This window comes from Schistocerca cancellata, chromosome 1 (assembly GCF_023864275.1).
Source record: "Schistocerca cancellata isolate TAMUIC-IGC-003103 chromosome 1, iqSchCanc2.1, whole genome shotgun sequence".
NCBI lineage: Eukaryota > Metazoa > Arthropoda > Insecta > Orthoptera > Acrididae > Schistocerca > Schistocerca cancellata.
In genome coordinates this window covers 5,735,646-5,748,583 of record NC_064626.1, presented here as the reverse complement: position 1 = coordinate 5,748,583, position 12,938 = coordinate 5,735,646, and the positions used below count along the sequence as shown (strand labels likewise).

General features: G+C 52.0%; 1 protein-coding gene and 6 non-coding genes across 7 annotated transcripts in view; all 7 read left to right on the top strand.

Moving 5' to 3' along the window:
- LOC126148542 (uncharacterized) overlaps positions 1–6,737 on the top strand; it is a gene marked incomplete at its 5' end in the record, with an annotated part of 95,356 nt that extends 88,619 nt beyond the window's left edge. Inside the window, 2 exons of the mRNA XM_049915766.1 lie at positions 5,752–5,881; positions 6,053–6,737. Coding sequence (XP_049771723.1) covers positions 5,752–5,881; positions 6,053–6,737 — 815 coding nt within the window. The remainder of the gene's footprint in view (positions 1–5,751; positions 5,882–6,052) is intronic.
- On the top strand, positions 725–843 carry LOC126101492 (5S ribosomal RNA). Its single transcript, XR_007522330.1, has one exon. It is a non-coding gene; the product is annotated as a 5S ribosomal RNA (ribosomal RNA).
- LOC126101607 (5S ribosomal RNA) lies at positions 1,698–1,816 on the top strand. The gene has a single exon (XR_007522354.1). It is a non-coding gene; the product is annotated as a 5S ribosomal RNA (ribosomal RNA).
- LOC126101490 (5S ribosomal RNA) lies at positions 2,666–2,784 on the top strand. Its single transcript, XR_007522329.1, has one exon. It is a non-coding gene; the product is annotated as a 5S ribosomal RNA (ribosomal RNA).
- Positions 3,639–3,757, top strand: LOC126101393 (5S ribosomal RNA). The gene has a single exon (XR_007522315.1). It is a non-coding gene; the product is annotated as a 5S ribosomal RNA (ribosomal RNA).
- LOC126101385 (5S ribosomal RNA) lies at positions 4,611–4,729 on the top strand. The gene has a single exon (XR_007522314.1). It is a non-coding gene; the product is annotated as a 5S ribosomal RNA (ribosomal RNA).
- A 5,326-nt stretch (positions 6,738–12,063) lies between the features above and the next one.
- On the top strand, positions 12,064–12,182 carry LOC126101378 (5S ribosomal RNA). Its single transcript, XR_007522313.1, has one exon. It is a non-coding gene; the product is annotated as a 5S ribosomal RNA (ribosomal RNA).
- Positions 12,183–12,938: the final 756 nt, after the last annotated feature.

The following is a 12,938-nucleotide window of genomic DNA, read 5'->3' as shown; positions in this document are numbered from 1 at the left end:
GGAGAATGTGCTAACCAAGTTTGCCAAGAAGACTTTGAAAACGACAAAACAGTACGAATCGGCAGGTGATTTCTGAAATACGTCACCGCCTATTGTCGTGTAGGAGTGTAGAGTTCCAAATTTGATTTGTAACCACGAATTTATTCCTTAGTCGTCTCGTCTCGTCTCATCTCGTCTCGTCTCGTCCCGCAGACGTTTGTCGTGCTTGCGCTGTCATATGGACCACGACCCGAGCGGCAGCGAGCGGCAGTCGAGCAAAGTCGGCACAAGTCGGGACGGGGACAGGGACAGGGATAGGAATGGTGCGAATGCACTGCAAACTACGCAGACACCTGGTGTGAGGCGAGGCGAGGCGAGGCGTGGCGAGGCGAGGAAGCCCACATCGCTACCAGTGGGCCCTCCAGCACGACACTGCCACACCCCGCACAGGCCCTCCGCTGAACACCAGGGACAAGATGCGTCCTCCGCTAGTGTCGAAGGCTGCACGCGCCCAGCGAATGACAGGGGGTGCAACGAGCAGCAGTGCGTCTAACACACGCGGCGGTGCGCCCGCCAATTCGGCCGTCACTCTGCTGGGACGCCGGGCGTGCCTCCCCGCGCCGTCCTCGAGGAACTGGCGGTTGCGGAAGGAAGCGCTTTCGTCAAATGCGGCCGAAAACTAACATTTTGTGTGTTGGGAGAAAAGCCGAACGCGAATTCTGCCGTGCTCCTACATTAGATGAGCGTCAACGGCCATACCATGATGAATACACCGGTTCTCGTCCGATCACCGAAGTTAAGCATCATCGGGCCCGGCTAGTACTTGGATGGGTGACCGCCTGGGAAACCCGGGTGCTGCTGGCTCCCTTCCTGTTTTTTTTTTTTTGTTATGTCGCCAGCCCAATTTTCAAACTACCTTTCTGTTGTGACAAAGATGCTTCTTTAAGCCTTTTAAACTACTGTAATGGTACGAAAATGCAGTAATTAACTCAGTTTGAGGGAGAATGTGCTAACCAAGTTTGCCCAGAAGACTTTGAAAACGACAAAACAGTACGAATCGGCAGGTGATTTCTGAAATACGTCACCGCCTATTGTTGTGTAGGAGTGTTGAGTTCCAAATTTGATTTGTAACCACGAATTTATTCCTTAGTCGTCTCGTCTCGTCTCGTCTCGTCTCGTCCCGCAGACGTTTGTCGTGCTTGCGCTGTCATATGGACCACGACCCGAGCGGCAGCGAGCGGCAGTCGAGCAAAGTCGGCACAAGTCGGGACGGGGACAGGGACAGGGATAGGAATGGTGCGAATGCACTGCAAACTACGCAGACACCTGGTGTGAGGCGAGGCGAGGCGAGGCGTGGCGAGGCGAGGAAGCCCACATCGCTACCAGTGGGCCCTCCAGCACGACACTGCCACACCCCGCACAGGCCCTCCGCTGAACACCAGGGACAAGATGCGTCCTCCGCTAGTGTCGAAGGCTGCACGCGCCCAGCGAATGACAGGGGGTGCAACGAGCAGCAGTGCGTCTAACACACGCGGCGGTGCGCCCGCCAATTCGGCCGTCACTCTGCTGGGACGCCGGGCGTGCCTCCCCGCGCCGTCCTCGAGGAACTGGCGGTTGCGGAAGGAAGCGCTTTCGTCAAATGCGGCCGAAAACTAACATTTTGTGTGTTGGGAGAAAAGCCGAACGCGAATTCTGCCGTGCTCCTACATTAGATGAGCGTCAACGGCCATACGATGATGAATACACCGGTTCTCGTCCGATCACCGAAGTTAAGCATCATCGGGCCCGGCTAGTACTTGGATGGGTGACCGCCTGGGAAACCCGGGTGCTGCTGGCTCCCTTCCTGTTTTTTTTTTTTTGTTATGTCGCCAGCCCAATTTTCAAACTACCTTTCTGTTGTGACAAAGATGCTTCTTTAAGCCTTTTAAACTACTGTAATGGTACGAAAATGCAGTAATTAACTCAGTTTGAGGGAGAATGTGCTAACCAAGTTTGCCAAGAAGACTTTGAAAACGACAAAACACTACGAATCGGCAGGTGATTTCTGAAATACGTCACCGCCTATTGTTGTGTAGGTGTGTTGAGTTCCAAATTTGATTTGTAACCACGAATTTATTCCTTAGTCGTCTCGTCTCGTCTCGTCTCGTCCCGCAGACGTTTGTCGTGCTTGCGCTGTCATATGGACCACGACCCGAGCGGCAGCGAGCGGCAGTCGAGCAAAGTCGGCACAAGTCGGGACGGGGACAGGGACAGGGATAGGAATGGTGCGAATGCACTGCAAACTACGCAGACACCTGGTGTGAGGCGAGACGAGGCGAGGCGTGGTGAGGCGAGGAAGCCCACATCGCTACCAGTGGGCCCTCCAGCACGACACTGCCACACCCCGCACAGGCCCTCCGCTGAACACCAGGGACAAGATGCGTCCTCCGCTAGTGTCGAAGGCTGCACGCGCCCAGCGAATGACAGGGGGTGCAACGAGCAGCAGTGCGTCTAACACACGCGGCGGTGCGCCCGCCAATTCGGCCGTCACTCTGCTGGGACGCCGGGCGTGCCTCCCCGCGCCGTCCTCGAGGAACTGGCGGTTGCGGAAGGAAGCGCTTTCGTCAAATGCGGCCGAAAACTAACATTTTGTGTGTTGGGAGAAAAGCCGAACGCGAATTCTGCCGTGCTCCTACATTAGATGAGCGTCAACGGCCATACCATGATGAATACACCGGTTCTCGTCCGATCACCGAAGTTAAGCATCATCGGGCCCGGCTAGTACTTGGATGGGTGACCGCCTGGGAAACCCGGGTGCTGCTGGCTCCCTTCCTGTTTTTTTTTTTTTGTTATGTCGCCAGCCCAATTTTCAAACTACCTTTCTGTTGTGACAAAGATGCTTCTTTAAGCCTTTTAAACTACTGTAATGGAACGAAAATGCAGTAATTAACTCAGTTTGAGGGAGAATGTGCTAACCAAGTTTGCCAAGAAGACTTTGAAAACGACAAAACAGTACGAATCGGCAGGTGATTTCTGAAATACGTCACCGCCTATTGTCGTGTAGGAGTGTAGAGTTCCAAATTTGATTTGTAACCACGAATTTATTCCTTAGTCGTCTCGTCTCGTCTCGTCTCGTCTCGTCCCGCAGACGTTTGTCGTGCTTGCGCTGTCATATGGACCACGACCCGAGCGGCAGCGAGCGGCAGTCGAGCAAAGTCGGCACAAGTCGGGACGGGGACAGGGACAGGGATAGGAATGGTGCGAATGCACTGCAAACTACGCAGACACCTGGTGTGAGGCGAGGCGAGGCGAGGCGTGGCGAGGCGAGGAAGCCCACATCGCTACCAGTGGGCCCTCCAGCACGACACTGCCACACCCCGCACAGGCCCTCCGCTGAACACCAGGGACAAGATGCGTCCTCCGCTAGTGTCGAAGGCTGCACGCGCCCAGCGAATGACAGGGGGTGCAACGAGCAGCAGTGCGTCTAACACACGCGGCGGTGCGCCCGCCAATTCGGCCGTCACTCTGCTGGGACGCCGGGCGTGCCTCCCCGCGCCGTCCTCGAGGAACTGGCGGTTGCGGAAGGAAGCGCTTTCGTCAAATGCGGCCGAAAACTAACATTTTGTGTGTTGGGAGAAAAGCCGAACGCGAAATCTGCCGTGCTCCTACATTAGATGAGCGCCAACGGCCATACCATGATGAATACACCGGTTCTCGTCCGATCACCGAAGTTAAGCATCATCGGGCCCGGCTAGTACTTGGATGGGTGACCGCCTGGGAAACCCGGGTGCTGCTGGCTCCCTTCCTGTTTTTTTTTTTTGTTATGTCGCCAGCCCAATTTTCAAACTACCTTTCTGTTGTGACAAAGATGCTTCTTTAAGCCTTTTAAACTACTGTAATGGTACGAAAATGCAGTAATTAACTCAGTTTGAGGGAGAATGTGCTAATCAAGTTTGCCAAAAAGACTTTGAAAACGACAAAACAGTACGAATCGGCAGGTGATTTCTGAAATACGTCACCGCCTATTGTTGTGTAGGAGTGTAGAGTTCCAAATTTGATTTGTAACCACGAATTTATTCCTTAGTCGTCTCGTCTCGTCTCGTCTCGTCTCGTCCCGCAGACGTTTGTCGTGCTTGCGCTGTCATATGGACCACGACCCGAGCGGCAGCGAGCGGCAGTCGAGCAAAGTCGGCACAAGTCGGGACGGGGACAGGGACAGGGATAGGAATGGTGCGAATGCACTGCAAACTACGCAGACACCTGGTGTGAGGCGAGGCGAGGCGAGGCGTGGCGAGGCGAGGAAGCCCACATCGCTACCAGTGGGCCCTCCAGCACGACACTGCCACACCCCGCACAGGCCCTCCGCTGAACACCAGGGACAAGATGCGTCCTCCGCTAGTGTCGAAGGCTGCACGCGCCCAGCGAATGACAGGGGGTGCAACGAGCAGCAGTGCGTCTAACACACGCGGCGGTGCGCCCGCCAATTCGGCCGTCACTCTGCTGGGACGCCGGGCGTGCCTCCCCGCGCCGTCCTCGAGGAACTGGCGGTTGCGGAAGGAAGCGCTTTCGTCAAATGCGGCCGAAAACTAACATTTTGTGTGTTGGGAGAAAAGCCGAACGCGAATTCTGCCGTGCTCCTACATTAGATGAGCGCCAACGGCCATACCATGATGAATACACCGGTTCTCGTCCGATCACCGAAGTTAAGCATCATCGGGCCCGGCTAGTACTTGGATGGGTGACCGCCTGGGAAACCCGGGTGCTGCTGGCTCCCTTCCTGTTTTTTTTTTTTGTTATGTCGCCAGCCCAATTTTCAAACTACCTTTCTGTTGTGACAAAGATGCTTCTTTAAGCCTTTTAAACTACTGTAATGGTACGAAAATGCAGTAATTAACTCAGTTTGAGGGAGAATGTGCTAACCAAGTTTGCCAAAAAGACTTTGAAAACGACAAAACAGTACGAATCGGCAGGTGATTTCTGAAATACGTCACCGCCTATTGTTGTGTAGGAGTGTAGAGTTCCAAATTTGATTTGTAACCACGAATTTATTCCTTAGTCGTCTCGTCTCGTCTCGTCTCGTCTCGTCCCGCAGACGTTTGTCGTGCTTGCGCTGTCATATGGACCACGACCCGAGCGGCAGCGAGCGGCAGTCGAGCAAAGTCGGCACAAGTCGGGACGGGGACAGGGACAGGGATAGGAATGGTGCGAATGCACTGCAAACTACGCAGACACCTGGTGTGAGGCGAGGCGAGGCGAGGCGTGGCGAGGCGAGGAAGCCCACATCGCTACCAGTGGGCCCTCCAGCACGACACTGCCACACCCCGCACAGGCCCTCCGCTGAACACCAGGGACAAGATGCGTCCTCCGCTAGTGTCGAAGGCTGCACGCGCCCAGCCGGACGTGTGTTAGGCTCGTGCCTGCTGACACCTTCGTGTGCTGCAGGCGGTGTCTTCGTCGCGTGTTTGGTGCTGCGCCTCGCAGCGTTCTCTCTTCTCTACTAGTTCCTGTAAGTTTATTGACGCTTTATTATGAATCGTGCTAACTCCGTACAGTGTGTTTTTGATAGGAACGCGGCTAGACCGTCGCCTTTTGATGTACACGAATGGGTATTTTCCGAATTGCGTATTCCCGAATCTGATTTGATCGGTATCCAGCTTGACTTTATTCAAAACTCTGTATTTTTGAAACTTCCGACCGCGGATTTTGTAGACAAGCTTGTTACCGAAAGTGGTGGAGTTAAGAAGTTTAAGCACGTGGACGGTGCTTTGTCTGATGTTTTGATTCTGCCGGCAGGCTTCGGCATTCGAAATGTGAAAGTTTATAATGTTCCGTTCGAATGCCCAAATGAGGCCATTGCTCGTAAACTCGGAGAATTTGGCACCGTGCTTAGTGTGGAGAATGATGTGTGGCCTGCAGGATTTAGGTACCGGGTTCTGAGTGGTGTTCGGACGGTCCGTGTAGATTTGAAGAAACATATACCGTCGTATTTGCTCATTGCTGGCACGCGCGCTTTCCTCAGCTATAGTGGGCAGCCGCAGACGTGCTCCGTGTGTGGCAAAACAGATCATTTGCGACAAACCTGCACTTTACGCAGGCCGGCTCAGCTGCCGCGCGAAGCTGCTGATACCTCCACGTATGCGGGCGCGTTGGTTGGACCCCCCTCGATCACCCCGCCCGACCGACCGGTTTCTGCCGCTCCTGCAGCTGAGGCTCCTGTGTCTGACAATGTGACTCCGCCCACAGTTGTCGTTCCCCCGGTTGTGTCAGAACAAAGTTTACCTGCCGATCACACCCCTCGCGAGGTCCGTATTGCTGATTTGCCAGCCGTCAGTGTTTCGGACGTGCCCGTTCCGGAGACTTCTGAAATGTTGGTCGCGTCACCACGGCCGATTTCAGTCCCCGCCCCGCCGACAGACAAGCGGAAATTGCCGTCACAGCCGGGCCCGTCCACCGCCGGCGAGGCGGATGCTAGCGGTGCCGAAAGTGAGGTGTCCCAAGCTTCCACTCAGTCCGCCCCTGCCGATCCAAAACCGAAGCGTAAAAGGTCAAAGAAGCGTTCGAAAACGGCGCCCACTGAGGGCGTCGACGTCACCTTCGACCAGGCGGTTGAGGGACTGACGGATACTTTGGTCCAAGAGCGTCGCGACGCACCTTTCGTACACGGTCCACCTGTGTCGGTGCCCACCGCCCCCGCTTCCCGGCCCGTTCCGGACGCCGCACCTGCTCCTTCGGACACCATGCAGTGGTCTGATGATGTGGAGGAGGATCACTTTTTCTAGTTCCGCTTAAGTTACAGAGTCCACCCTGACGCGTGCATTCCACCAGTTACGCGTCCTCACCCTTAATATCAATCACATCCGAAGTGACCGTAAAGTTCACGCCCTCTTACACTTTTTGCAATCTGCTCGTTGCGATGTGGTTTTCCTTCAAGAAATAACAGCTGACGTTGTCCCGCATCTTACTGCCTATAATGTAATTCTTAATATTGATCCGGAAGCGACCTTTGGTACGGCTATTTTAATCACGCCCGGTTTAGAGTATAAACACGTAGAAATTTTACCGAATGGACGAGGGTTGGCATGTGTTATCTGCGACATATTTTTTGTTAACGTGTATGCCCCCTCTGGAACTGACAATAAACGTCTGAGGGATACTTTTTTCCATCATGATTTATGTCAGCTCTTCCATCGAAACCACCGACGGATCATCTTAGGTGGTGATTTTAATTGTGTCTTGCGTGATGCCGACCAGGAGCCGACGGCGAATAAGTGTCTTGCACTGCAAACTTTAGTTGACACTTTTAAACTTGAGGACACGTGGCTTTGTTTTAGTCCGACTGCTACAGGTTTTACTTATTTTTATCCTACTGGGCATAGTAGATTGGACAGATTTTATATATCGCCGGACCTCGCTGCTCAAATCTTGCAGGCAGAAGTTGCTCCCGTCGCTTTTTCGGATCATTGTGGTTATTTGTGTGCTTTTAATGTTCCGTCTGTTCGCCCAGAACGTACGCGATCCTACTGGAAATTCAATGTTAGTGTTTTGGATGACGTCAGTCTTGTCGAACAGGTGCATTTGTTGTGGCACCAACTTCTTCAGAGCCGCCCACAGGCGGGTTCTACTGTCGATTGGTGGCTCCGTCACGCTAAACCGGCTATTCGTACTCTGCTCATTAATTACTGTCGTGACAAGGCCCATTGGGAAGTGATGACGGTCGCTTTCTATCGCGATTGTTTACAGGATTTAATTACTCGGGTTACCGACCGCCCTGAACTCCTTCCCACGTTACGGAAAATTAAGACGAAGATTTTAAACCATCTGCATCGGAAGGCACAGGGCTCTGTTGTCCGTAGCAGGCCTTTCGATCCCACTTTGGAGGAACCGCTTTCATTGTATCATTTACGACGGGCCCGTCTGCGGCGTGAAAAACTTTTATTCACCGACTGGATAACGCGTGACGGTCTTAGGACTTCAGATTGCCGGGTGATTCAGGACGAAATTTACGATCACTACTCTAATCTCTTTCAATCTCAACCTTTGAATGAAGCCTCCTTGCAGATGTTTTTACACGACCTGCCTTCTATTTTAACGCGTCAGGATAGACTTCTTTTAAATGAGCGTTTTACAGCTGCTGATGTTTCTGCCGCCGTTAAGGCTAGCCCGAAGGGAAAGGCCCCTGGCCATGACGGCATTCCTGTGGAATTTTATGTGAAATTTTCCGGTCTTTTAACTGATACTTTTGTTGCCATGGTGAATGAAATACATAATGGTCTCGATGTGCCGGAAGAATTTTTAGAGGGTCTCGTCGTCCTCATCCCGAAAACCACTGGCATCCCAAGTGCGGTGACTTTACGGCCGATCACACTCTTAAACGCCGATTATAAAATCATAGCACGCTGCTTTTCCCACCGTTTGCGGCCGGCGTTGAAGACCGTCATTAGTCCTTCTCAATCGTGTGCCGTACCTGGACGGAATATTTATGACGCTGTACTCGCGTATCGTGAGTGTATCGCTTCTGCCTCGTCACGCCGTGGCGGCCGGGCTGCGATACTTTCCATTGATTTTCATAACGCGTTTGATAGAATTAGTCACGAGTACTTGCGGCGGGTCATGTCTAAGTTTGGATTTGGTTTAACATTCACGCATGTGATATCTAACCTTCTGAAATCGGCTACATCCAGAATCCTTTTTCATGGCCAGGCCGGTGATGTCCTCAGGATGAACAGATCCGTCCGCCAAGGGTGCCCACTTTCCATGGGATTATTCGTTTTAGCGTTGGATCCTCTGATCCGTAAGATAACAAATGTTTGCCACGGTGTCCCGTTTGGTACGGGTTCGCTTGTCTGTCGGGCGTATGCGGACGACTTGGGTGTTTTTATCCAACGTCCCGATGATATTGATACGCTCCGCCTCATTCTTCACCAATTTGAAACGGCATCGGGTGCGGTTGTGAACCCCCGTAAGTCCATCTTACTGCCGCTTACTGCGACCATGAGGGCTGTCCGTCGTGATTGGTATACCGTAAGGTTGCGACATAAGATTCTCGGGATCCAGATGACTGCCAATGTACAACAAATGGCGGTGATAAATTGGCGCGCGGTGTTATATTCTGTACGAGCGGCGACTCAGGCTGCCGCCAAACGAAATTTGTCTTTGCTGGATAGAGCTTCGGTTGTAAATACCCAGGTGTTGGCCAAGGCCTGGTACTTGGCTCAAGTTTTGCCGGTGCCGAAGGAGATTGAACGGGCAATCAAGCATGCTGTTTCTTGGTTGGTCTGGCGAGGCGAAATCTTTAAAGTCGCCTACAATATTTGCACGCTCCCGCCGGACAGGGGCGGCGTCGGTATGGTTGATTTTCCTTCAAAGTGTGCTGCCCTTTTGCTCCACCGAACCAACCGTGTAATAGCCAATGCGGGGCTTAGCCCCACGTCGGTACTCTTCGACCTTTACCGCCCTGCTTCTCTCCGCGCGCCTGTCTCTGTCCAGGCTATCCCGTACAGATTGAATTTCGTTCGCCAGTATTTCCTCCACACTAGCTATCTGATAGGCGACGACCGGCGCAGGGGTAGCGTCAGCGCGATCGCAGAGGCCCTCCGCGGAACTCTGCCGACTAACAAATGGGAGTTGAGGCTGCCGCAATGCGATTGGCGGACGGTGTGGTCCAACATTTCCAGTAAATTGTTGACATCCGATGTTCGGGCCACCTGGTATAAAGTTGTGAATCGCACCGTTGCCACGAATGCGAAACTCCACGCAATCAATCTCCTCCCGAGTGGCCTCTGCGGGCGGTGCGCGGCTGAGGACACGATCGAACACCGTTTTGTGTGCCCCCAGTTTCAAGAGGTATGGGATGCCACCCGTGAGATGTTGGCATTGATCAATCGGACTACCCCGCGTGCCATACAGCCTTTGTATATCCTGGTTCCCGACTGGCGGCCGTATCCTGCCACCAAGAGAAACGCTACCGTGTGGATCGCTGCGCATGCTGCACATGCGATTTTTTCTCTTCGACTCATGGATCGCTTGCAGTTTTTGACGTATCTTTGGGACTACTATGGGCGGGAGAAACGTAACCCGCAGTATGTTTCCAATTATGCCCGATTTTTAGATGTACCTCTACGGACCGCCTTTACTAAATTACATATTTCTCTCCTGCCATGATTATGTACTTTCCATTCCACTGTTCCTTTTGGTGGAATGTGCGGAATGATATCATTGTTCTATTCTTGATGTATGACAGTTAATTTGTCTCACCGGCTCGACTACTCTTCCGCCATTTTGGGAGGTTGTCCTTAGGATTGCCATATTGGTTTTTTTTTTTTCTCTCCTGGATTTGACGATTTGTTCCCTAATTGCTGACTTTTCCTAAATTTTTGTGACTATTGCAGGACTGTCAATTGACTTGTCCCTGAACTGTGAGACGGTGCTTAAAGATATTTTGTGTTGAAACGGTTGCCTCTTGGGCACGGAAATCAAGCTTATCGAGAAGACGAAATATGTTTGCTGCTGCCGGAATTGTGTAGAATTCACCTTTACCGTGCGCCGGACATATTTGGCACGTATAGTGTGCTCGTTCGTGTGTGTTTTTTATTTTTTAAATTTTCTTTGAGAGTCTCTTTACTTTTGCTTTTCTCTTGCGGCGGGAGGCCTCCGCTGCTGACTTGTGGTCATTGTCCTTCTAGAATGGTTTTTTATTTGTGTTTCGCGTTTGCGTTCTTCCTTCCTCACGTTATATCCACACCTTCAGCGGATGGTATTCCTTTCTCACATCGTTTTGGACATGTTTCCGCTGGCCACAATGGACCTTTGTTCTCCTAAAGGATCTCAAAAAAAAAAAAAAAAAAAAAAAAAAAAAAAAAAAAAAAAAATAAAGAAAAAAAAAAAGAAACCAATAAGAAAAATGCTGATCTCGCACAAAAAAAAAAAAAATAAAGAGAGTAAAAAAAAAAAAAAAAAAAAAAAAAAAAAAAAAAAAAAAAAAGGGTGCTGTTGGCTCCCTTCCTTTTTTTTTTTTTTGTTATGTCGCCAGCCCAATTTTCAAACTACCTTTCTGTTGTGACAAAGTTGCTTCCTTAAGCCTTTTAAACTACTGTAATGGTACGAAAATGCAGTAATTAAAAAAAAAAAAAAAAAAAAAAAAAAAAAAAAAAAAAAAAAAAAAAAGTTCTCGTCCGATCACCGAAGTTAAGCATCATCGGGCCCGGCTAGTACTTGGATGGGTGACCGCCTGGGAAACCCGGGTGCTGCTGGCTCCCTTCCTGTTTTTTTTTTTTGTTATGTCGCCAGCCCAATTTTCAAACTACCTTTCTGTTGTGACAAAGATGCTTCTTTAAGCCTTTTAAACTACTGTAATGGTACGAAAATGCAGTAATTAACTCAGTTTGAGGGAGAATGTGCTAACCAAGTTTGCCAAAAAGACTTTGAAAACGACAAAACAGTACGAATCGGCAGGTGATTTCTGAAATACGTCACCGCCTATTGTTGTGTAGGAGTGTAGAGTTCCAAATTTGATTTGTAACCACGAATTTATTCCTTAGTCGTCTCGTCTCGTCTCGTCTCGTCTCGTCCCGCAGACGTTTGTCGTGCTTGCGCTGTCATATGGACCACGACCCGAGCGGCAGCGAGCGGCAGTCGAGCAAAGTCGGCACAAGTCGGGACGGGGACAGGGACAGGGATAGGAATGGTGCGAATGCACTGCAAACTACGCAGACACCTGGTGTGAGGCGAGGCGAGGCGAGGCGTGGCGAGGCGAGGAAGCCCACATCGCTACCAGTGGGCCCTCCAGCACGACACTGCCACACCCCGCACAGGCCCTCCGCTGAACACCAGGGACAAGATGCGTCCTCCGCTAGTGTCGAAGGCTGCACGCGCCCAGCGAATGACAGGGGGTGCAACGAGCAGCAGTGCGTCTAACACACGCGGCGGTGCGCCCGCCAATTCGGCCGTCACTCTGCTGGGACGCCGGGCGTGCCTCCCCGCGCCGTCCTCGAGGAACTGGCGGTTGCGGAAGGAAGCGCTTTCGTCAAATGCGGCCGAAAACTAACATTTTGTGTGTTGGGAGAAAAGCCGAACGCGAATTCTGCCGTGCTCCTACATTAGATGAGCGCCAACGGCCATACCATGATGAATACACCGGTTCTCGTCCGATCACCGAAGTTAAGCATCATCGGGCCCGGCTAGTACTTGGATGGGTGACCGCCTGGGAAACCCGGGTGCTGCTGGCTCCCTTCCTGTTTTTTTTTTTTTGTTATGTCGCCAGCCCAATTTTCAAACTACCTTTCTGTTGTGACAAAGATGCTTCTTTAAGCCTTTTAAACTACTGTAATGGTACGAAAATGCAGTAATTAACTCAGTTTGAGGGAGAATGTGCTAACCAAGTTTGCCAAAAAGACTTTGAAAACGACAAAACAGTACGAATCGGCAGGTGATTTCTGAAATACGTCACCGCCTATTGTTGTGTAGGAGTGTAGAGTTCCAAATTTGATTTGTAACCACGAATTTATTCCTTAGTCGTCTCGTCTTGTCTCGTCTCGTCTCGTCCCGCAGACGTTTGTCGTGCTTGCGCTGTCATATGGACCACGACCCGAGCGGCAGCGAGCGGCAGTCGAGCAAAGTCGGGACAAGTCGGGACGGGGACAGGGACAGGGATAGGAATGGTGCGAATGCACTGCAAACTACGCAGACACCTGGTGTGAGGCGAGGCGAGGCGAGGCGTGGCGAGGCGAGGAAGCCCACATCGCTACCAGTGGGCCCTCCAGCACGACACTGCCACACCCCGCACAGGCCCTCCGCTGAACACCAGGGACAAGATGCGTCCTCCGCTAGTGTCGAAGGCTACACGCGCCCAGCGAATGACAGGGGGTGCAACGAGCAGCAGTGCGTCTAACACACGCGGCGGTGCGCCCGCCAATTCGGCCGTCACTCTGCTGGGACGCCGGGCGTGCCTCCCCGCGCCGTCCTCGAGGAACTGGCGGTTGCGG